Source organism: Tiliqua scincoides, chromosome 9 (genome assembly GCF_035046505.1).
Source record: "Tiliqua scincoides isolate rTilSci1 chromosome 9, rTilSci1.hap2, whole genome shotgun sequence".
NCBI classification, from domain to species: domain Eukaryota; kingdom Metazoa; phylum Chordata; class Lepidosauria; order Squamata; family Scincidae; genus Tiliqua; species Tiliqua scincoides.
In genome coordinates this window covers 5010380-5032828 of record NC_089829.1, presented here as the reverse complement: position 1 = coordinate 5032828, position 22449 = coordinate 5010380, and the positions used below count along the sequence as shown (strand labels likewise).

Sequence of the window (22449 nt, the reverse complement as noted above, 5' to 3'; positions counted from 1 at the left end):
TAAGAGCAACTCCCAGCTGAGTCAAAGAAGAACTGCAGGTACAGCATTTATTTGATCCTTAACTTCTTAGTGTAGAAACTGAGCCAAATGGATGACTTTCACACTCCGATTACTTGTGCGAAAGCCTTTCTTAAAACACGTTCACATTGAAAGCATTGTATAGTATACAGTACCTCACAAGTCAGCCCAGAAATTGCTGACTTGGGCTTTAATTCCTTTCTGTGTTTTTGTCATGCATTTCCTCCAAGCAGCTCAGAGCTACATATATCACCAGAATGCCCTCTGCAGCTGTGTGATGCTGCACCAGATTGTCTCACCATCATGGTGACCATTGCTGAATAATGTTAGCAATGCTGCTCTGCTGCAAAATCCCCTGGGTGCCTGAAATAGATAGCCATGCTTCTCTTGCCACATTGTATTGCAAAGCTAGACATATTGGCTTCAATCCTAACCACACTTTCCTGAGAGTAAGCCGCATTGAACAAATCCCTGCTCCTTCTTGGACAATACTGTATTTGAATCAAAACCCATTTGCCTTACTAAAGGTGGCCTCTGTTCATAACCATTAAAAATATGTAGTTCAAAAGGGAGGAAAATGCAAATGCTCCACAACTCACCCCTTCCTTGGCCTCGGAGGTTAGTGTCCTTTGAGAGCTGGCCTCCATTTTCATGCTTGATGAGTGGAAAACAGTTTGACTTCTGCTAATAGAAGGAAAACGCAGAGATAAGGGATTGTGCAAAGTGTCTTCTGCACTTTGGCTCCGTGCAAGACTCTGATTGCTTAACAGGTTGATTCTGCCCTCTTGGACCTTGAAGTGACCATTCTTCAAGTAGCCAGTAGATGGTGGCGTGTGTGTGTGTGTTGCTCTCTGTCTTGCAACTTCTCAGTTGCTTTGGAGAGCAAAGAATGGGTGCTGAACTTGGCAATTGAAGTAGAGCAGGTTTGTTTTTGTGGATCCGTTCAGGGCTCTTCTGGACACTCAGATGTGACATAACATGGTTGTGGGTAGACAAAAAAGGGCCATGATCTTAACATTTGGCGAAGGGCCAGCGTGTTTCTTAGACTGAGCAGCAAAGGAAACCTGGCTGATGATCAGGCTTGGATCCTGCTTGTCTACTGTAGTTCTTTGGTTGGGACTAACTAGCTGGAGGGACAATGTGGAAGAAAGGATAGGTGGGTGGGAATTGGCTAGGTATGCAGATGAACTCCTGGCATTGGCAAAACACACAAACCAAGCTGTGGGCAGAGTCTTGACCCACTCATACATGTTTGCCACCTGATCCGTTCTTCTATGCTTTGTCAGAGTTGCATATTCCATCATTTAGGGGTTGGTTCAAGGATCTGTGAACCAAATCTGGCCTGAGAACATCCTTATATCCTTAAAACAAACAAAAAGGGGTGCTATCCTTTTCTTTTAGTGAATTCAGGTAACCTGAAGCTGGCCAACTATATTTATTTGTCTGCCTGTTAAGAGCCGGATCTTATACCTTGTGTCATGAGTGGCTTGAGGACATGTTACACAGAGCTGCTGCCGGGTGTCGGGAAGGAGAGAGACTAGGATAGCACAGGAGCTAATGAGACCCAGACTTGAACCATAAAACTGCACTTCAACTCCTGCCTAAGTAATTAATTCAATAGGTGGCCTTACGCAAGCTACTATCTTGCAGCTTTCCCCTTCTCTCTGGAATGAGTTGCCACCTCTGACCAAAGTTATTCCTGCAGATTTCTTTTCCCCAACAGTGACATCATGTCCTTAAGTCAGTGGTTCCCAAACTTTTGCGACTAGTGGCTCCCTTGTCCTACTGGGCCATTGGCCACAGCTCCCCATGAGGGCTACAATCTTATATGTTGTATAGGGTGGCAGGTTTCTGTGAGGACTCTACAGTTCCCTTGGCTGGTTTCTGCGGCTCCTCGGGAGCTATGGCTCACAGTTTGGGAACCACTGTCTTAAACCAAGGAGGCTCTGTTGGAAGTCCCAAGCTTGCTTTCAGTATTGCCTGGCAATTGATGCTGATTCACCCAAGCAGATTGTGGCCTGGGCAATGGTAGGAGGCTGCCAGTTGCACATCAGTGGGTTGAGCTTCCCAGTGAGACAAAACTATAAGGAGTGAAATATAATTGTGTGTATGGAATGCATGTTGAGAGACAAAAATATCAGCAAGCAACCAAAGTAGTAACAATGAGCTCACCAGGAGGTTGCTCCACAAATCTATTCTGCTCTTGGAGTATTTGCTGCTGTGCTGGTTAGAATCTCACCTGGGCTAAATAGTAGATGGACTTCAGTGAGGCAGCCTTTCAGCACCAGTACTGCCAGCTGCTGCAGCAAAAAGTAGTTTGCACTTTACTGAGTTTTATGTTGGCAGGAGAAGGTACATGAAGTGCTTCAAATACACCATAGTACCAATTAAATGTATATATCATCATTGTTATGTGATAGAAAGTGATGATAAAGAAGAGAGTGCCTCTGAGGAAGTGCAGAGTCTTTTCCTTCACCATTGGGTAATCAAAGCACCACCCATTATGCATGTTAGGGGCTAGTACACAGGACTTATGTTGCACAGGACTTATTCAAATGAGTGAATATGGGTTCACTGCTCCTTTTGCAATGTTAAGAATACAAGCCTCTGGTTCCCTCTACAGACGCCTTGTGGCAATAACTGTTATAGAATTTTGAACAAATCTTCACGGGCTTTACTCAATGGTAAGGAGCATACAGGCTGCTAAATGTACAGTGCTAGAACTTAGCATAAAGTTCTTTTAAAGGTTTTACCTGCATGGCATGGGGAAACAGTGTAGGGGTATAGGTAGTGTTAAATATGGATTTGGGAGGCCTGAGTTCAGGGCTTTGCACAGCAATTCCTCTTCCTTCTCCAATTCAGGAAATGGGAGTGGGAAGAGCAGTGAAAACAAGTATGTGGACAAAGATGGGCAACCTCCCCACAAATCCACTGACTGAGGCAACCGCTTCAGTTGGCCTTGTGGATGGCCAGCCCTGACCAATCCTGATTCACAAGTTGGACTCCTGGTTGCTGTGTTCTGATTGTGGTTGGGACTAAGGGTAAATGTGTCCAAACTCAGACCTAGAGTGCATGTTCTCCAATCCCTGAGGTTAGGCTCTCAGGCATGAGTTGAAGCCTCAAGTGAAGGAATAAAAAAAGACAGCTCCTGGTATTTATTCCAGGCCTGTCAAGTCCAGAGGCTTCTGGGTGCCTCCTGATTGCAAGGGCACCTTATTCCTTTCTCTGATGAAAGAGGTCTTAGTCCATATACAGACTTGAGCTGCTTAACAACTGTTTGCTTAATGACGGACCACATATATGATGGTGGTCAAAGCACAATAAATGAGGCAATCGCATCTCCTATTGCCTGTGGCAGAGTGTCTGTTTACACAACAGAGAGGCTCTTAATGCAAAGAAGAGGCAATCTATCTCCAGTAGTCTGTACAGCTAGCTAGTGTCTGGCAGGGAGTGTCTGTTTACACAACAAAGGTAATAGATTGGACTGAATGTTCACGTAATGACCTAATCACATAACAGGGATAGGAGAACGTATTGCCGAATCCCCATCATTAAGTGGCGCACACCTGTACCATGATATGTGAGTGTTAGGGCTATGCTGAGGCTCTGGGTCATACGCTCCAAGTCTAAACTCAGGTATATCCTTCCACCAAGGATCTCTGGGATTGGAACTGATTGAGCATTAGGCAGTTTCATGTGGTCAAGAAACTTTTATAAATCCGAAACATTGATCAGCAGTATTCACAAAAGGCTATTTTGCCCTGAAAGAGAGGGCAGCAAAGGAGATGTGAACTTCTGGCTTTCTTGACTTGCTCCTGCCAGCAGTCTGCTTATGAGATATGGTACTTTTGACTAGAAGGGTCGTCACTGTCACCAGTGTGCCAATGCAGCTAGAGGTCATTGTTCTCTTGCCATCTTTGCATATCATCCAAAACAAATGGCTGCGTAGGGTTCATCTAGAGCTTCTATGTGGCTGTGGGCCTCCTGACCTGGGTCCTCTGGGTTGCCATCCTGATCTCCAGAAAGGTTTTGTTGTTGGTTTCTGGAAGAAACTTCAAGCTGTAAATAAAGGCAGCTATGTTGAATGGGATGAAGAGGAGGAATATGTGGCTCTTCAGCTTTGCCTACAGATGAAAAGAGAGGAGGGAAATGTCCATGAGCACCATACAGAGGCTCATGTATCACAGGTGTATCTTCTGATCATCTTTTCCCATGGCAATCAGGTTATCCCATTCTTTTAACCTTCGCTGGGGGCCAAGTGAAACTTTCTCTTAAGGCATTGTCACAAAAGGGAATTTTTCCTCATTTAATGCAGCTGCAGCATCTTACTCCCAGACTGGGCCTGCGGTAAAAGCAAAGAATTCAGGTCCATCTGCCAATCTGGATCAAGTCCACAGCTGCTAATTTTGGAAGAAAAATTAGGCTCATCACATGTAATGCAATGTCTGGTTTGGCCAAAATCCTGAAGGTATTAGGAGAGATTAGGCTGGGGAAGGCTGTACATAAAACCAGATGTGGAACCATCCAGCCAGGGACTGTGCAAAATCCTAGACACATAGGCAAGGGTGTGAGGCCAAGTTCCTACCACTGAACCTGGACTGGGCATATCCAGGGACTAGTTTCATGCTACCTGACAGTGACGGAGGCTGACATTGAAGTTTGAGTAAGCATACTGTTGTCTCTGGCCTCTGGCAGTAGCAGATCCCCCTTGGGGCGCCTAGGGGCAAAGGTCCGTAATGGCGCCCCACTCCAAACAAAACCACCACCCCCACTTACCTGCTGCAAGGAGCCTCGTGCAACTCCAAGATGCACCGAGGAAGTCTACTGAAGCTTCCCCGGGCTCTTAAACTGTGATTCCAATACAGTTTCTGACTGCGTTGGGAGCCACAGTGAATCTTCTGATGCGGTCTTAAAGGTGCACAGACTTTGCATCCAATGCATTTGCCCCTTTGAATCAATGGAAGGCCTGCTGCTGGCCTCCAGTGCCCAAAAAGGGCATGATCCAGAAAACACACACAGCCTGCAGTAGCTTCCAGCCTTAGATTGTGAGCCTTCTACAAGCCCCAGACCCTCTGGCAGCAGGCTAAGCAGCAAGAGAGTAACTTCCAGGCAATGGATTTTATGGCCAACTGGGGATTAGAATCCCACACAATCAACTCCACTGCACTGCAAAAGATGTCACCTTAAATTTGAATGTCTTCAAATTCATCTTTCCCAAAAGCCACTCACCTGAATTTTTTGGGACTGCTCTGCGAATTAACAGTTCAGCCCAAAATCACAGCTTCATTTGCTTTTTTGCAAGTGGTGGACCTGGATTTTGTTTACCAGCTTGAACAGTTTGTTCCCCACCAAATAGTCTGCCTCCTCACTTACCTCTATATTAAGGTATGTCACACCTATAATAAAGGAAATGAGCCAATGCATAAACCCCTGAATCACATAGGCAGAGGATCGGGATGACTGGAGGAACATTTCCGCTGTCAACACATTGGGAATAGTACCTGGGTGAAGAGAGAGGATCAAGGTGCTGAATGCTATTTGTCAATGATTTGCTAATTTATTTATCCTGTTAACTTGTGCTTCTTCTAAGGAGCACCTTAATCTGAACACTTACTTGGCCCTATGGCATGTCCAATAATGTACAGGTTGACGACAATTGTCCCAGCATAAGACATCCACAAGACAGTATCCTGTTGGAGAAAGTGAGTCGTGATTCAGCCATATACCAATGAGGTTGCCAGGTGCCCTTACCTTAAGGCAGGTAGGTTATCTACCATTAAGGGTAGGCAACCTACTGCCCACAGACCAGATCTGGCCTGCCGCTTGAAATCATCCAGGCCATAGTCCCAAGTAAATATATCCACCTGACCCACGGTAGTGCTAAAAAAGCACTCAAGTTTGTAATTCTATCTCTGTAAGGCTTACAAGTGTAAGCAGACTAAGGGCAGGAGCTTCCTTTAGGTGTCATTCTCAGTCTGGGTATACATTCGGTTTCAAACATACTTTATTTTTGAAAGATCTTTTTTTGGTATCTGATCGACTTTCCACCTGATTTCAGGAGTAGTTTGGCACAGGTGGGGGGGGGGGAGTTGAGGTAACACTTGGCTCTGTATGGCAGGAATGCTTGAAGTCTTGAAAGTACGAACCTGGTATTGGAGAGTCACAAACAACAGAACACAGCAAAGGCCGCAGACTGCGAGGCCAACAAGCAGCAAAGTCTTGCGCTCCACAAAGTTGATGATATACAGCTAGAGAATATGAAGGCAGGGAAGTGAGTGATCAAAAATGAGCATGGGTCAAAGAAAATATAATAGAATGCGTATCATGTTTTGTGTCTTTTCAAAATGACAGCAGCTGGGAAGGGGAAATGCTTTCATCTGCAGTGAGATTTTTAACCCTTGCTCCTGTGCCTTTTTCCTCCAGCTCCTGTTTGCACTGAGAGGGAAGGTACTGTTATCTCCAATTGCTGCTCTCTTCCAGGGGCACACAGCAGATTTGGGAGGAGGATTTTCATCAGGGAAGTGGCATGGGGAAAGGATTTATTCTTTTCTAGGGCTGCATTATCTATCTTAAATGCAGCTACCCCTTTTTAAAAAAATGACAGAAATACAATGAAACATTGAGCCTTATATATGGTATGTACCCTGTATGGTACATAGAGTTAAGGGCGCAATCCTAACCCCTTATGTCAGTGCTGGAAAGCTCTAAGTGCAACGCAGCTCTAAGGTAACAAACATTCCCGTACTTTGAGGAGGTGTCTGTGAGCGACACCCAACTGCAGGATGCAACACATGTACCATTGGCACTGCTATGCCAGTACTGGAAAGCACTGACATCAGGGGTTAGAATTGCACCCTGTGTTAAGTCACCATCAGTGTTGTATATAGTGTTGTATATAGTGCAAAGAGTTTTGGCTTTGGAGTTCAAATCTCTGCTTGGTCATGAATTTCATTGACTGATGTTGTTTATGTCAGACACACACCCCTGCTTAGCCTTAGGACAGGATCCTTGAGAGTATAAAATGGAGATGGGGCCATGTACCACTCGTTCCTTGGAAGAAGGGCAAGTTTAAAATATAATGTGGGTATTACATGATGAGACCTGACCTCTGTTGATGTTGCATCAACAAGTTGCACAGGAGTAGGGATCCTTATTTCTCACTGATAACAGTTCCTCATTTCGACAGTAGATATTGAAGTGCACAGTGTGTCGAATGGGTTATGCCACTGACATATTAAGGGCGCAAGGGCGTCAAGGCCCTTAAAGGTTGAGACAGAGGGGTATGTTTGCACCCCAGCTTTAAATTAGTTAAACAGGCATTCCTATTCTCAAGGGAACCCTGGGGATTGACATTTGGTGGTGCTTTGTTAGGAATATCTGCAGAGTTGGACTTGAGTTACGATGTGGTTGTCTGGGGATAAGACTGATTGATTTTGGTGCCATTTTATTTCCTGTCCTGTGGGGGAAAAGTGATAGTTGTCCACAGGAAAAACCAAGACACTGAAGGACTAAGGAAGCAATCCTATCCAGCACTGGAACAGGCAAGCCAAGAGGCTTGCGCTGTATCCAGCACAGGATAGGGGCCATAAGCAGCTCAGCCAGAGGCGAGGGAAAACATTTCCCCTTACCTCCAGGTAAGGGCTGCTGGCCCCCATGGGTCTCCTTGGACTTGTGGCACCTCTTGAGGTGGCACAAGTCTGAGGAGAATGGAGTGACTTGAAGCCACTCCATTCTCCCCAGGAACTGGGGTTGGGATCAGGGATAACTGCTGGATTTAACTGCCCTGCCTCCTGCTCCATGCCCACCCCCGGGGCCACCCCCTGCCTGCCCTCCCCCTGCCCAGGAATTCCTCCCTCCCGCCTCCTCCCCAACTCCCCCCACCTACCTTTGCTGTTTGCATCGGCCCAAGTGGGCTGATGCAAGCCTCCGCAAGGAAGCCGCCACAGAGGTTGGATTCAGCCTCCATGTATCAGAGCATCTCCATGTGCGGACATGGCCTGAGGAGGCGCAAACGTGTCTTACGTTTGAGCCGGCCCTTGTGCTGGCCCAGCTCATTTCCAGGATTGTGCCCTTAGTGTAGTTATGGCTGGGCAGCTATATGTCCTGCATTCCACAGAGTTGCAATTTTCAACATTTTACTTTTCACAGCACGGTGACTCTATGGTCTTCACCTCTGGTGATGTCACTCCTGGCTTCCAGGAGACTCTTCCAGGTTCTGCAGCTCTGTTTTTAGGTTAACTGTCTGTAATAATGGTCTGGCTCTGCTGATGGAGGAAGAGGGACAGACAATTTGTTACTACAGAGAGTTGACCAAAAAACAGATCTGCAGAATCTAGAAGAGTTTTTCTGTGATTTTTTAACTGCTATGCTCCTAACTCCGGTGGCACAACTGTGGACCTGTCATGGCACACTAAAGTGCTGCGGCATACCATTTGAAAATATCTAAGCTAGAGACTTAAATGGGAGGACAGACTTGAACAGGTACTGATAGATGCTTACCATTATGAAGAGGATGATGAGGATGGTAGTACTTGAGATTATAGTCATGAATCGAACATTATCCAAGCCAACGTTTGTAGCTATATAGATTCTCTCTGTATAATGGTATGCCTAAAACAGATCATAGCAACAGAAAGTCTTAACTGCATGGAAGAGCCTTACTGTGTTGGTGCCAGGTTCGGAGGGACCCTGGTGTGAATCTCTTCACTTGGTCCTTGTAATGGAAGATCAGAAGATCATCAGGTGGATGATGTGGTGTTGATAGCGATTCCCATGTTTTGACAGCTGGTTGACAGCTCTGGGAAGGGCAGAGCTGGCTCCAAATGAAGCTGTAATCAATCAAGGGCAATGCAGACTCTGATGGACACCTAAGCTTCATTTGACTTTGGTGGGACTTTGAATGGACTTGGACTGAAGAGATGACTCACTTGAGCCTAATTTGGACTTAACAAGGGGCTAATAAGGTAGCTCACAGCTGAGCTGCATTTTGGGTAATGGGACATCTAAGGATAAAAGGCAGCTTCAGAAGGAGCCCAGAGCTGCGTGACCCAGACCTACAGCACCAAGATCTATGGGACACTCCAGACCTATGGGACGGACCTACAGGAGAAGGAGACTGCCAGGACCCTGCTGAAGGAGACACTCTGCTGGAGAGGACACAGAGGAGGGACTCTGCTGCAGAAGACTGAACTGGATTGTGCTTTGGGAGACTGGATTGGAGGCTTTGAACCTTTACCCACTAAGTTAAGTGAAGTTTTGGGGAGGGAAAGCCTCTGGGCAAGAGGTTGGGCCCTTAGGGCCCAATCTGACCCAACATTCTAGTGTTGATGCTGCTTTGCCAACAGGGTGTACACCATATCTTGAAGTAGCGGAGACACTCATGGAGGACTCCTCAAGGTAAAGGAGCATTTGTTCCCTTACTTTGGGACTGTATTGGTGTTGGAAAGTTGGATAGCTGTGGGCTCTCAGCCTCCTAACTGTTGCCTTCCTTACTGCATTGATGCCCACGAGCTCTTGGCTACATGCCAGGGAAATGGCATTGAAGACCTGTCGTCGCAGGTTGGGGCAACTGAGCAGTTTAAGCATGTTCATGTTCTTTTCGTCCTTCTCGGCGAGGTCCTCCTGATGAAGCCCTTTGATCTCATTTTCGACGTCTTCCTGGTTTCTCAGTTTCTTCAGAGCTTGTTGGGAGGAGAGGCAGAAAACAGTTAGAGTTGGGTAACTGGTGGGCAACTTTCAGGTAGAGCCATCCCACACTCATTTGACAGGTTAGGGACTGGAGCAGTGGTGAAAAGCAGAAATGGTTGAAAAGCAGAACCCCATCTTTTTTTTAGTTTCCAAATGTTGCTTCCAATGCTTTTTTAGTTAGCAAATTGCAAATGCCTTTTTTTGTCTTGCAAATTTGTGCTGTCAGAGAAAGATTTCTGCAACTGGACACCTTTGGGAATGGGAATAAACCAGGAGCTAAAGTTGGCATGTGGACAGGAGGTCTTGTCTAGAGGTAGAGCCTCCATTAGCCCAAAGATAACATCAGAAGGTTGCCAGTTCGAGGACACCAGCAGCTCCCTGAACAGCTGAGAATGGCGAGACCTTGAAGCAGCTGACAAGCCCAGCTGAGTGATTCCACCTGCTCTTGGTGTGAGGATGAAATATCTTGGCTGCCCTCTATGTGAGAGATAGAGCTGCTTGTCAGTCGGCATGGGAGAACTGGAGGCCAGAAGTAAGATCAAACCAGGAAGATCTATTCTGAAATGTTGTTGGTTCTTGAAAGAGAAAACCTCTATGTTTGTAAAAATCTCCTTGAGGATTTAGAAACGCCTGCCTCTGTAAACCACCTTGCATAAAGTCAGAGGAGTAATCCGATGACCAGAAAGGTGGTGGTGGTTGTTATTATGTTCTCTCTCTCTCTCTCACTCTCTCTCTCTCTCTCTCACATACACACACACACACACACACACCCCAAAACAGTTTGAATCGCCATGTCATATGCAAATCAATATGGAGGAGGGTAATTTTATCCTTTAGAATGGTGATTTTCAACCTTTTTCATCTCACACTGTCAAGGCACTAAAATGGTCAAGGCACACCATTGGTTTTTTAATAACGGACAAGACACACCATGCTGCCGTTGGGGGGCTCACATCCCCCATTGGCCCTACTAATAAATGGTCCTCTCCCAAATTCTCATGGCACACCTGGGGATCATTCGTGGCACACGTGTGCCACTGCACAGTGGTTGAAAATGGCTGTTTTAGAACAACAGAGAGATGTTGAAAAAGTGGATAGCATGCATTGAATGAATGACTTCCGGGTATGATTGAAATGTGTTGAAAGAGCGGATTGTCGAATATGAATTTTCAGAAAGTGGGGGATACCTGTACAACACATAACCGGGTTTAGAGAACTTGGCTGAAGCCATATTCAATGGAGTGAAAAGAGCCAACAAAGCAATAGCAGTTCCTTTAGTGCCTCTAGCCATAAATGCCATCCCTATTGCTAGTTCTTTAATTGTCTCAGGAATCTCTGTTCATACACTTACTGGGTGTGTCTTCCGCAAACCTGTATTGATGCCGTGAATCAGCTAAACACAACTAAGCATCCTTGTTCTTGCTTTTCAGAAACCTTAAGTTGATTATGTCCCAGCTGGATGAGAGGAAACCACCTGGCCACTTGGTCCCACCTCTTTACCTAGACAGAGTTGGTTGCCTAGTCGGTGGATGCATGCCAATCTCAGTAGAGGCCTGGCTAGTCCACCATAGAGAAGGCTCAAATACACATCCAGCATTTGGCTGTCTGAGAACAGGATTTTAGACAAAGGGCAGTGGCCACTGCAGGGGACTGTCCCAGCAGCATTTAGGCTCCTCAGTCAGCACAGATGTTTCTGGGGGATTAGAAGTGTGTGTGTGTGTGTGTGTGTGTGAGAGAGAGAGAGAGGGGGGGGGGAAACATGGGGGAAGAACAGGCCATTGATCACATGTGTCTTTCCTGTCCGCATTGGAAGGTGTTCAGGACAAAAACAGACTTATAAGAAGTCCATTAAAATACGATTGAAAACCCCTCAAGTTACAATGCAATGATTAACAATAAACTAAGCAGTGATGGCACTAACCAACCTCCCCCAAAGCTGTTACTGTAAGAGCAGCCATATAAAGTGATTAAGAATAAGATTAGTTCACCAGTTGCCCAAAAATCTCATGCCCCAATCTTGGGCTGGGTGGTACAGCCAGGCCCCTTAAGTAGAAGACTGTACGACAGTCATGAGGCCCACCACTGTAAAGGTTCCTACTTCTGCCAGTGGCAGAGCTAACTTCCTGGGCTGATGGAACAAAAGTGTGGTCTGGTTTGAAAAATGCAGCTGGTGTTTCATTGATGCAGCTGGTGTTCTCAGTGTCCATTGCGTCACATACGAGCAACAACAGAGGACTGACAACACTGCTCTGGTGACAGTACAGCAGCGCTGATTGTGTGAGGAGGTTGCGTGTGTATAAGCATGAAGGTTACTGCAGCTACACAAGCTGTCCACACCCACAGGTCATTCAGCCACTGTACCTTCCCTTGCCTTTTCTTCATTCCCTTTCTGAATCAGTAGGTACCTAGGACTTTCAGGGAAGGTGGGCATTATGATGATCTGACAAAATGCCAGGATCGCAACCAGGCTCATCAGTATTGGCCAACCTGTGCAAAAAGAAGCAGTTATGAACAGTGGTACCATGTATTGTCTGCCACAGGCCAAACAACACACCCCTCCAGTTTACCTTCTTGGGTCCCCAGAATTTCACGAAGAGCCAAGATCTGAGCTATCATGACACCAAAGACGAGAAAGAAGTGGGGCATCAGAGTGAGGCTTCCCCTCAGGTTCGTGGGGGAGAGCTCAGAGAGATATATAGGGACAGCAGTGTAGAATATCCCTAGTTGGATGAGAAATTGAGAGTAAAATCATTTCAGAGAGAACATAAGAACAACCCCACTGGATCAGGCCATAGGCCCATCTGGTCCAGCTTCCTGTATCTCACAGCGGCCCACCAAATGCCCCAGGGATCACACCAGATAACCTGCATCCTGGTGCCCTCCCAGCATCCTGAAAGGCATGAAGATACGGAAAGGCATGAAGGTCTTTATGGAACACAGGTAATTGCCCCTTGGAGTTCTGCAGAATACCATTTTTACTCTCATGCGTGTGCACAAGAGACCAGAGTGACACTGCAGAGACATAGTATTCAGTGCCATTGATACACTGGTGACATTCAGTTGTATCTGCACCAAATCAATTTCCCCAAAGGTGTACAAAGTGGTGTTCTCATTGTCTGCCTCTCAACTTTGGGACAGTCACTCTTCTCCTGGGTATTGAAATGCAGTGAGCCACTGTAAGTGTATATTAATACAGGAAGGCAGGGTATAAATGACACACAAATAAATCAACCCCAAATTCTTCAGAATTATAAAACCACCCCATTCTTATCCCTGAAGGCTTAATTTTGAGTCAGAGCTCCAAAGCCTGGCCAAGAAGCTGAGAACTGAGAAGGGCACATCTGAACAAATTGGAAATGCTTTAGAAATGCTTCCCTTGGTGCTTTTCCCACCAAAGTTACTAAGCTGCAGTTCAGTTAAAGAAAACTGTTTGCATCTTTAATAGCACAAAACCCGGTGACTGCATTTCAAAATGAGGTTGCGCTTGTAGCTTGTAGCTTTTGTCTGTGTACATGCATAACATTTCTTTGGCATGCAGGCTGTTTTCAGTTCCCCCCCCTCCAAAAAAAACACAAAAAAACTCTGGAACATGCAAGCAAGAAGAGAGTGCCTCTGAATACGCGCAGAGTATTTTTCTGTCTAATGCTAACCATAGGAACCTGTAATTGCAAAATAAGGCTCCCAGGTCAAAGAGCATGAAGCCCAAGCAGATTTAAAGCCCAACAAAACAGCAACAACAACATGAACAAAACCACAAATCTGGAAACTGGACTCACCTGAACATACTCCACTGGCGAAGCGTGAAATCATGGTGAATTCATAACCTTCCACCACTGTAGAACAAGCCACAAGGATAGCAGAAATCATGGAGAAAACACTATTTACTAGTAAGGCACCTTTCCTGGAAAAAGAGTGAAAAGGACTGGCAGTGGCGAGGATTGCCAGTGGATGTATGAAAGTCTCAAAAGGAGGGGGAGGAGCTATGGGACTTCAATAGGGCCCTAATCTTGTATGGATAATTTGCTCTGGGACTGCAAAGTTTGGGAAGGCACTGAAGCTCCAACCCCCAGCACTGTAAACCTTATTCTGCCCCTTCTTTTAGCTTTGGAGATTTTAGCAGACATCGCTTACACAAAAGGGCCAGATACTGTATTTGTTTTTGTCCTTCTGGCTCTGGTATCTAATGGCAGAAAATCTGCCACTGAGCTATGGCTCTTCTACAATGGTAATCCATAGAATATATGCAGAGCTGGAGACTGATTGTAGACCATGCAAAACTGGATTGGTACAGATCCAACTGGAGCCAGACAGAGTAGTGTAACCTAGTGGTTGGAAGGTGTGTTGTGTGTTGTGTTGTGTTGCTTAATAGCCTTATTAGCTCATGAAGATTCATCTTTTCCTAGTTCTATGTAGGGGCCTAACTAGATGAAACAGTGGACATTTGACCGCTGTATCTCCACCCTGATGTAACATCTGGAAAAATGTGCATCAGGCCTGCCACTCCCCCAAATCTGGTTATAACTTATTAACTGCCACTGCTAGGAAAGTATGAATCAGCAGCAACAGTGTATGTATGTGTCTTTCTCTGTTCCCTTTGCCCGGGACTGTCCAGTAGTGAGACTCTGGGGTAGCTAATCTGCCAGTCAAGATGTTCTCTCTCTACCTGCCATGATCATCAGTTAGGGGGCCAACCACAAAGGATCCAAGTGTGCCTCCAAGTGGGAACAAAGCAATGGTGATGCCTGTCAGGAATCTGTTATAGTTTTTGTCCTCTGATAGTGAGGGGACATCTCCGAAGGATATGTTGTAAAAGTCTTGCACAATCTAGGAGAGAAGCACGTAAAAACCAGCATTAGGATCTTTCACACATGACATGCCAACTTTATGACTGAGCTTGAGATAAATTTGTAACCAATACTGGCTGGCCAGTGAACTCACATGTATGGAGCAAGTGTTTGTATGGTTCACAATTGTCCTTTTTAAGGTGAGAAATAGCCAGTTGGCTCTTGCTGAAGGACAGAGACATGCTGTGATCTGAGATCTGGCCCTGAACCTTTTAAAAAATTTGAAATATTTATCTCTCACCTTTCCCCTGTTGGATTCAAGGCGGCTCACAATAAAAATTAAATGACATATTACAATTAAAACAAATTAAATTAAAACAAGAGAGAGTGGGGGCAGTAATCACAAATGACAAGAGGTCAGGAAACGTCTGCTGAAATAAAGAAGTCCTCAGCCTCATTTGAAACATGGAATAGGCCACTATTGAGATATATGTACCAGGAATGGCAAAGTGTGTTCTTGAACATACATTTATCTGCATGTCCATGGGATCCTCCTGGTCTCTAGCAGTTCTTGAAATTTAAACACCCTAGGATGGACATGTACACACTAAGAGCCCAATCCTATGCATGATTACTCAGAAGTAAGTCACATTTAAGTCAATGCTTACTCCCAGGTAAGTCTGAATAGGATTGTGCCCTAACACCACTACGGTGTGCCAAACCTCTTCTGCAGAATAAAGGACGAGTCCCAGAGATACACAGTGTCAGTTGGGCAATTGGAGCACGTGTTACGTGAAAATCCGCTTTTTTCCCCCTTTTAAGTTGTGATTTTATATCTGGTTATAAGCCAAACTTCTTACAGGCCCAATTTCCAAAAACCCTGGTAAAAGTCACAAGTTTACACAACCTCCACCTCTCCATGCACACAGCAACAAAGACTTTAGCAACAAAGACTCTAGCAACAAAGTCCAAAGCATTGTATTGTTTTAAGAAATATATGCAAAAGTGTCTCCTGATCCAATCACTGTGTATGCAAAACAAGTTGGCATGCACCTCCGGAGGAAGAAGTCTAGCATCTTAAATCATTGTTTAAGTATCGCCTATTCTTTGTATTGTCTTAACTCACCACTGCTTAAGTGCTCTATGCAAATTTGAATTGCCTTCCTGAGCTGCTGTATTTACTGGTTATTGTGTAAGGTCCCCCAGGTAGAAAGCCAGCCATTAATTCTGCTGATAAGGGACATCTGGACCCCAAAACACCCTGGTGGGTGGCAGTTCTCCCTCAGCACAGCGCCCAGCCCATTTTCAATCACAGCAAAAACCCTTTTAAAAGAAGGCTGCCATGTGCTCTCTCTCTCTGCTCCCCCCCTCCAAGGACCTACACAGGACTCTCCCCCCTCCCATCCAACAGCTCTACAAGACAGGTAACTATATCGCATCTGGAACTCCTTCCTTTCTCTCCCTCCCTCCTTTTCTCCCCATCTCTCCCCATCTTTAGCTAACAACTGGGTTATGCGGACCAGGGACCCCTAAAATCCTTCCCTAAAATCTTTCCCTTTTTCTAATCTTCTCGGATGCACCAAATACACTCTACACGCAACCACCATAAGCTAGGTACACTAGATGAAAGTACTAGGACCAAGGCTCATAATTTTTCATGTGCATTATGTTTACCTGTGTGCTTTGTAATAAAAATATAATCTTTTACTGAAAGTTATCTTTCTCTCAGTCTCTTTTCAAGCTAAAAGGGAAATTCTCTGCAGTACGTCGTCTTGTTATCTAGCCTGCGATCCTGAAGTTCCAAAAGGGTAGTGTACTGATTCCCCTAAACCAAAATAGCCCTTTTTGGTAACACACATGCATGAATTGCTGCCCTAAGAAGTCATCTATTCTGCAGCCTGTGGAACTCCTTGCCACAAGATGTGGTGATGGCATCTGGCCTAGATGTCTTTAAAAGGGAATTTGACAAGTTTCTGGAGGAAAAATCCATTACGGGTTATAAGACATGATGTGTATGTGCAACCTCTTGATTTTAGAAATGGGCTATGTCAGATACAAGGGAGGGCACCAGGATTCAGGTCTCTTGTTATCTGGTGTGCTCCCTGGGGCATTTGGTGGGCCGCTGTGAGATACAGGAAGCTGGACTAGACGGGCCTATAGCCTAAGCCAGTGGGGCTGTTCTTATGTTCAGGGCCACCTTACCACTGATGGGGAGTAGACAACCCAGAGGTTGTAACCGCACTGAAGAGATCCAAAGCTGGAAACCACCGTAATCAGGAAAAGGGACTTGGTGAAATCCTATGAGAAGGAGCGGTAGAGACTGTAGCTTTAATGAACAGGGCAAAGTGTTCACAAATGCTTATTAGTCATTTATTAAATGCATACACAGAAATACTGATGATATATGTGGTAAACAGAAAGGTTCAACATCTAGCTGTTACTTAATGAATGCGACTTCTTGGGAGTGTCCAATTATTAAAATTCTGCAGACACAAATTTTTTCCCTTTTCCCCATAAGGTCTGATTCGATTCCAATACAAAATAAAAACTTTATTTTGTCCAAGAGTGAGCACTGCATAGAAGTATCTGATGCATATTCCTGTTCCATTTTTCTCTTGATGGCACTCCCTGTTGTGTCCAATTTCTTGCTATAAGTACAGCAGTTAACACATGTTAATTTATGGTATTTCCCCACACCTGCAGTGTGTTTAATCTGTAAAAAAAAAAATTTTTTTTGAGGCATGAAATGTTTAGACCAGTGGTTCTCACACATTTAGCACCGGGACCCACTTTTTAGAATGAGAATCTGTCAGGACACACCGGAAGCGATGTCATGACCAGAAGTGACATCATAAGGTGGGAAAATTTTTAACAGTCCTAGGCTGCAATCCTACCCACACTTACCCAGCAGTAAGTCCCATTTACTCATTAAAATAATATACATAGTAGCTTGTTAAAAGTACAGGTCTGTAACATTTCCCCAAATGCAGTCACATACATAATTAGACATCAAGTCTAATATATAAAAAATAAAATATTGAAATGAATGGGGACCCACCTGAAATTGGCTCATGACCCACCTAGTGGGTCCCAGCACAGTTGAGAAACACTGGTTTAGATAGTCCAGAGGTAGTTAGTACCCAATAATATCCTTTACATCAGTTATTCATTGCAGCATTCATGAATTCAAGATGCAGGCCCTGATCAAAAACACAGGTACTTGGAAATAAGGACTGCTGATCCTCTTAGGTTAGGTTAGTCAGTGCTGGAAAGCTGGATAGGATTGGGCCCCCAGTCTTTCTTATCTTTATTAGAGATGGGTCAACTCCTTGATAGTACTTCTGCATGTAAAATGTCCTTCTCTGAATTAAGGTAGCCCCAAATGAATTTTGGTAACATCCCCTTTTGAGTTTTTTCCCCACTAAAACTGGGCTTTGCACCCACGTGCGCCTTGCCTCCTCCTCTCGTTACCCCATCTCTATGTCCCCCAGTTAAAACAGGCTTCCCCAGTTCCATTGATGGGAGCCCTCTGTTACACATGTCCCTTCTGCAAGGAAAGTATTGTTTGGGCTGGATAAAGGGAATGGAGTTACAGGAATGGGGAAGAAGCAGCTAAACTGGGCTGTTGAGGATTTTAGTTAAACAATGAACTTCCCCTTGAAGTTTTTTTTTCCAAACAACCCGGTTTATTTTGGAGGGAGCCAGGAGGAGTTAGCCCTTGTCTAATATTTATTTTTCTGACTAATTTTTCTTCTGTGTTTCCCCTGCACGAATACTGTAATTACATCTTCCATATTGTCTTATGAGCCATTCCTCTCTGCTGTCTGGAAAAAAGTGATGTGTGAACTGAGATTGTCTCGGAACTGAGAGGTGGCGTAACTGGAGGAGAGCGGAGCACTCAGCCTGGCAGGGAAGTCTGTGAGTGGCCCCTCCCTTTGGAGCCATTCCCGGCCAGGGGGGGCAAAACGGAGCCGTACGGCTCCGTTTTGCCCCTCCGCCGGGAATGGCTCCGAAGGGAGGGGCCACTCGCCCACTTCCCTGCCAGGTTGAGTGCTCCACCCCCCTTCAGCTACACCACCGGAACTGGGCAGGATGAGTGAACTGTCCAAACTCACCTCTTTCTTGGGCCCTGGCTTTGCTATCTCTTGTCGTGTTTCCACCATACTTTCTTGGGTAAGAATTAGAAATCAGGTTCAACTGTGAGGAAGGAAAAGGGGAATCTTCTCAGGAGATTGACTCAACTTACTTGAAAACTTAAGAATAGCCTTACTGAATCACACCAAAGTTGAGCCTCTTAGATGAATCTGGGAAGCTCAGAAACTGGTCCTGCTCTTTTTGTATGCCCATGGCATCTGTTGTAGAAGGTCTGCTATGTCTCAGAATGGAGATCCCATCTGGCTAAAATGACTATTGAAACACCTATTCTTCTCTATAAGTTCCTCCTTCATTTTAAAAAATGAGTGGTTCATCACCACAACTTGTAGTAAGTATCACCGGAGGGAATTGCTTTAGAGCAGGGGTGTCCAAAGTTTTTGGCAGGAGGGCCACATCAACTCTCTGACACTATGTCGGGGGCCGGGGGGGGGAAGAATTAATTTACATTTGAAATTTGAATAAATTTACATAAGTTTACATAAATGAATATATTAAAGATGAACTTATATGAATGAATGAAGGTCTTGCAATAGCTCAAGGCCTATAAAAGGCCTTGCACAAAGCAAGGCTGGCCTTTCCTTTGCTGCTGCTACTGCATCACAGACGTGAAACAACAAGCAGTGGAGGGAGCCCTCATCCCACAGCTCACACGAGAGCTCAAACAGTTGCCCTCACGCTGAAAGCAGTTGCGTCGGGCCACTGCAGGCTCCAACAAATCTCTGGAGGGCCAGAGGCTCATTGGAGGCTGGGGGCTCCCTGAGGGCCGCACTGAGAGGCCTCGAGGGCCACAAGTGGCCCCAGGGCCGGGGTTTGGGCACCCCTGCTTTAGAGCCCTAATTGTTTAAATCAGGGGTGTCCAAACTTTTTGGCAGGAGGGCCATATCATTCTCTCTGACACTGTGTCGGGGGCCTGGGAAAAAATAGAATTAATTTACATTTCAAAATTGAATAAATTTACATAAATGAATATATTAGAGATAGAACTTATATGAAGGTCCTGCAACAGTACAAGGCCTATAATAGGCCTCGCACAAAGCAAGGTCAACCTTTCCTTCACTGCTGCCACTACATCACGGACGTGAAACAGCAAGCAATGGAGGGAGCCCTCATCCCACAGCTCACTCGAGAGATTGAACAGTTGGCTGAGCGCTGAGAGCAGTTGTATAAGGCCAGCGTGGACTCCAGCATGTCTCCAGTGGACCAGAGGCTCATTGGAGACAAGGGACTCCTTGAGGGCCAAACTGGGAGTCATTGAGGGTCACAAATGGCCCCAGGGCCAGGGTTTGGACACCCTTGGTTTAAATATTCAAGTTTTAGGCTGGAATGAGCAGATAGGAGTACAGAGGTTTACTGTGCAGAGTACCTGATTGTATAAACAGGACCAGAAGGGGGTAGCTGAGGAATCTGTCTGCAAGCAGACACCACACCCTTTGCAAACTAATTCCTACCTTGGTAGCAAAGAGTACACAAACTAACCGTAGCTGTCTGTCCTGGTGCATACGGGCAACATCAATGAAGCCCTGGTTTCACTTGAATAACTTTCAAGTTGTTTCAGATGGTTTCACTTGTAGTAAGTGTTAATGGCATTGAGAGAGCCAATCAGGAGAAGGATGCTAGAAGGTTCCAGGGCAAACTGTTGACAGTTGATACTTCCATTAAACTTGGACATGATTCCACAACCAATGAGTGTAAGACATAAGGGAAGCACCTAAGACTAAGAGCATTTGGCAGCCTTGTGGGCTGTTGTGTATCATAAATTGTGGACACATCAAAAGCTTTCCAAAGCTCATCAGTGCCTGATGATTCAAGGGTTTTCATGCATCTTGCAGATCAGAAGTGTTACGCAGGACCAAAGAGACTACTGACACCAACAAAAGATTTAAGGCCTTTATTGTTCGGAATGGAACCTTAACCAAATGAAAACACAACCTATTTCCAAATTCCCTGAGGCAGGCAGGCACTATGCAGGCAGGAGGCAGCAGGACTTGAGGCAAAGGGGCTGGGTGATTGCTTCCTGGTTCTCTGTGTGGCTCTTCCAGGGGCTCCTTGCTGCAACCTCAGTTCAGGTTTCAGCTCTCAGCAGCATGGTCTCTCCCAGCTCAGTCTTGAAGCTCCTCTCAGCAAGGCTTCCCTGGTGGTCTATATCCAAGCCCAGTCTTGTGCAGCCCCTTTTATAGGCCTCTGCACGCAGCAGCCTCTACCTTCCCTCCACGGGTACTGCAGCCTCCTCTCCTGCAGCAGTTTTCCCTCAGGTCCTCCTCAGTCAAACTCAACTTTTTTACACATAACAGCAGTATGGCTAGAGTCTTATAAACACTTTCCCCGGAGTATATCTTCTTGAATACAATTCTGAGTAGACATGCATAGGATTGTTTTGATGCTGTATTGCAGGAGCTAGAAACCGATAAACTCTGAGTGAATGCGTGTGCAGTCACATCCGTTTCAGTGTTTATAGTCGCACGAGAATTAAAGTTTTCGGGTCTGTTGCATATGGTGATCACCTGGCAGCCCTACTGAAACAATGACCACTGCGACTCAAAGTAGGTGTCAGCCCCAGACCTGAGACTGTTTTATAATGTTGTTGGTACACTTCGCTAGTTTTTAATATGTATACAATGCAAGGAACAACCCTGCTGCAAATGGGCTCATTTCGTCCCGCTAGTATGGGAGGAGCTGGAGCCTGAATATTAGAAAGCCAAGAGAACATTTCATATATGAAACTCTGTCATTATGCGTGCATTTCATAGGTTAATAAGGTATGCTTCACACCAGGAGAGTTGAAAGGCTGTATATAAACAGACAGGTCCTTCCAACAGAAGGGAAACGATTGTACCCACGGAGTCAAGACAGTTGAAGGACAATATCAAAGGCTGCTTTGAAATCTTTACTTTTTTATTATTATCATTATTCCTATTAACACCATTAAAGAAAAGACTGCACAGGATTCTCCCAGAGTTCCTGTGTCACTTTCTCCTACGTGGCCACATTTTCTTGGTTTTTCGGGCTGACACGAGTTTCTGGATTTCTCGAAAGGTCTTTTTCTTGGTCTCTGGGATGAACATGAAGACAAAAAGAAAAGTGGCCAGGCCAACGGGCAGGTAGAGCAAGAAGGCGTATGCCCTGAGAGCAGCCTGGAGACGGAAACAAAAAGGGGGAAAGAGAGTGAGAGAGACAGGCATGAGCACAATAACAGGGTTTTTTTATTCAGGATAGGCATAACCTCCTGGGCTGCTGATTCCAAGGAGCAGAGGCCAGGAGCATCTTGGGCTTCGAATCTGTGGTTACACCCCAGAGTAGGGCCCCCCAGGCATTCAGCTGCCAGAGCCACGTCACTCAGTCCTGCTCTTAGAGTGGGCTGGAGCAAGTCAAGTGTAGAAGACAATCCATAAGTTTTGTACAGACCTAAGAAGAGGGCTGGCCCATCCATGAGGCCAACTAAAGCAGATGTCTCAGGCAGCAGATTGGTGGGGGGGGGGGTGCCCATCTCTGTCCACCTACTTGTGGAAATGTGGAGTGTGCTGAGCTGGAACAATGGGTAGAGGGAGGAGCGGAGGCTGGCACATCCCCCGGTTACCTCAGGTCTTGGGAGGTCTTGGGCCGGCCCTGACCAAGAAGGTTAATCATGGGACTTGGAGTTGAGCTTGTGTTGCCCCCCCCACCCTGTTTCACAATGGTCAGATGCACTCTTCTGTTGTTGCTGCCTCCACTTGCAAACAGTGCAGGGGGACTTTGGAGAGCAAGCTTGGAGGAGAGGCTCAACTGCCTGTCCAGGAAATAGGAGAGGAGGGACAAGGGAGAGAGAAAG

General features: G+C 45.7%; 1 protein-coding gene across 1 annotated transcript in view; it reads right to left on the bottom strand.

Annotated features, from left to right (window-relative positions):
* Nucleotides 1-3983: 3983 nt before the first annotated feature.
* LOC136660256 (solute carrier family 2, facilitated glucose transporter member 5-like) overlaps nt 3984-22449 on the bottom strand; it is a 34451-nt gene continuing 15985 nt past the window's right edge. The window contains exons 8-19 of the mRNA XM_066637381.1: nt 21622-21775; nt 18605-18657; nt 14369-14529; nt 13482-13606; nt 12273-12425; nt 12067-12192; nt 9511-9698; nt 8518-8628; nt 6165-6266; nt 5633-5708; nt 5392-5519; nt 3984-4142 (exon numbers count right to left, since the gene is read on the bottom strand). Of these exons, the coding sequence (XP_066493478.1) occupies nt 3984-4142; nt 5392-5519; nt 5633-5708; nt 6165-6266; nt 8518-8628; nt 9511-9698; nt 12067-12192; nt 12273-12425; nt 13482-13606; nt 14369-14529; nt 18605-18657; nt 21622-21775 (1536 nt within the window). The remainder of the gene's footprint in view (nt 4143-5391; nt 5520-5632; nt 5709-6164; nt 6267-8517; nt 8629-9510; nt 9699-12066; nt 12193-12272; nt 12426-13481; nt 13607-14368; nt 14530-18604; nt 18658-21621; nt 21776-22449) is intronic.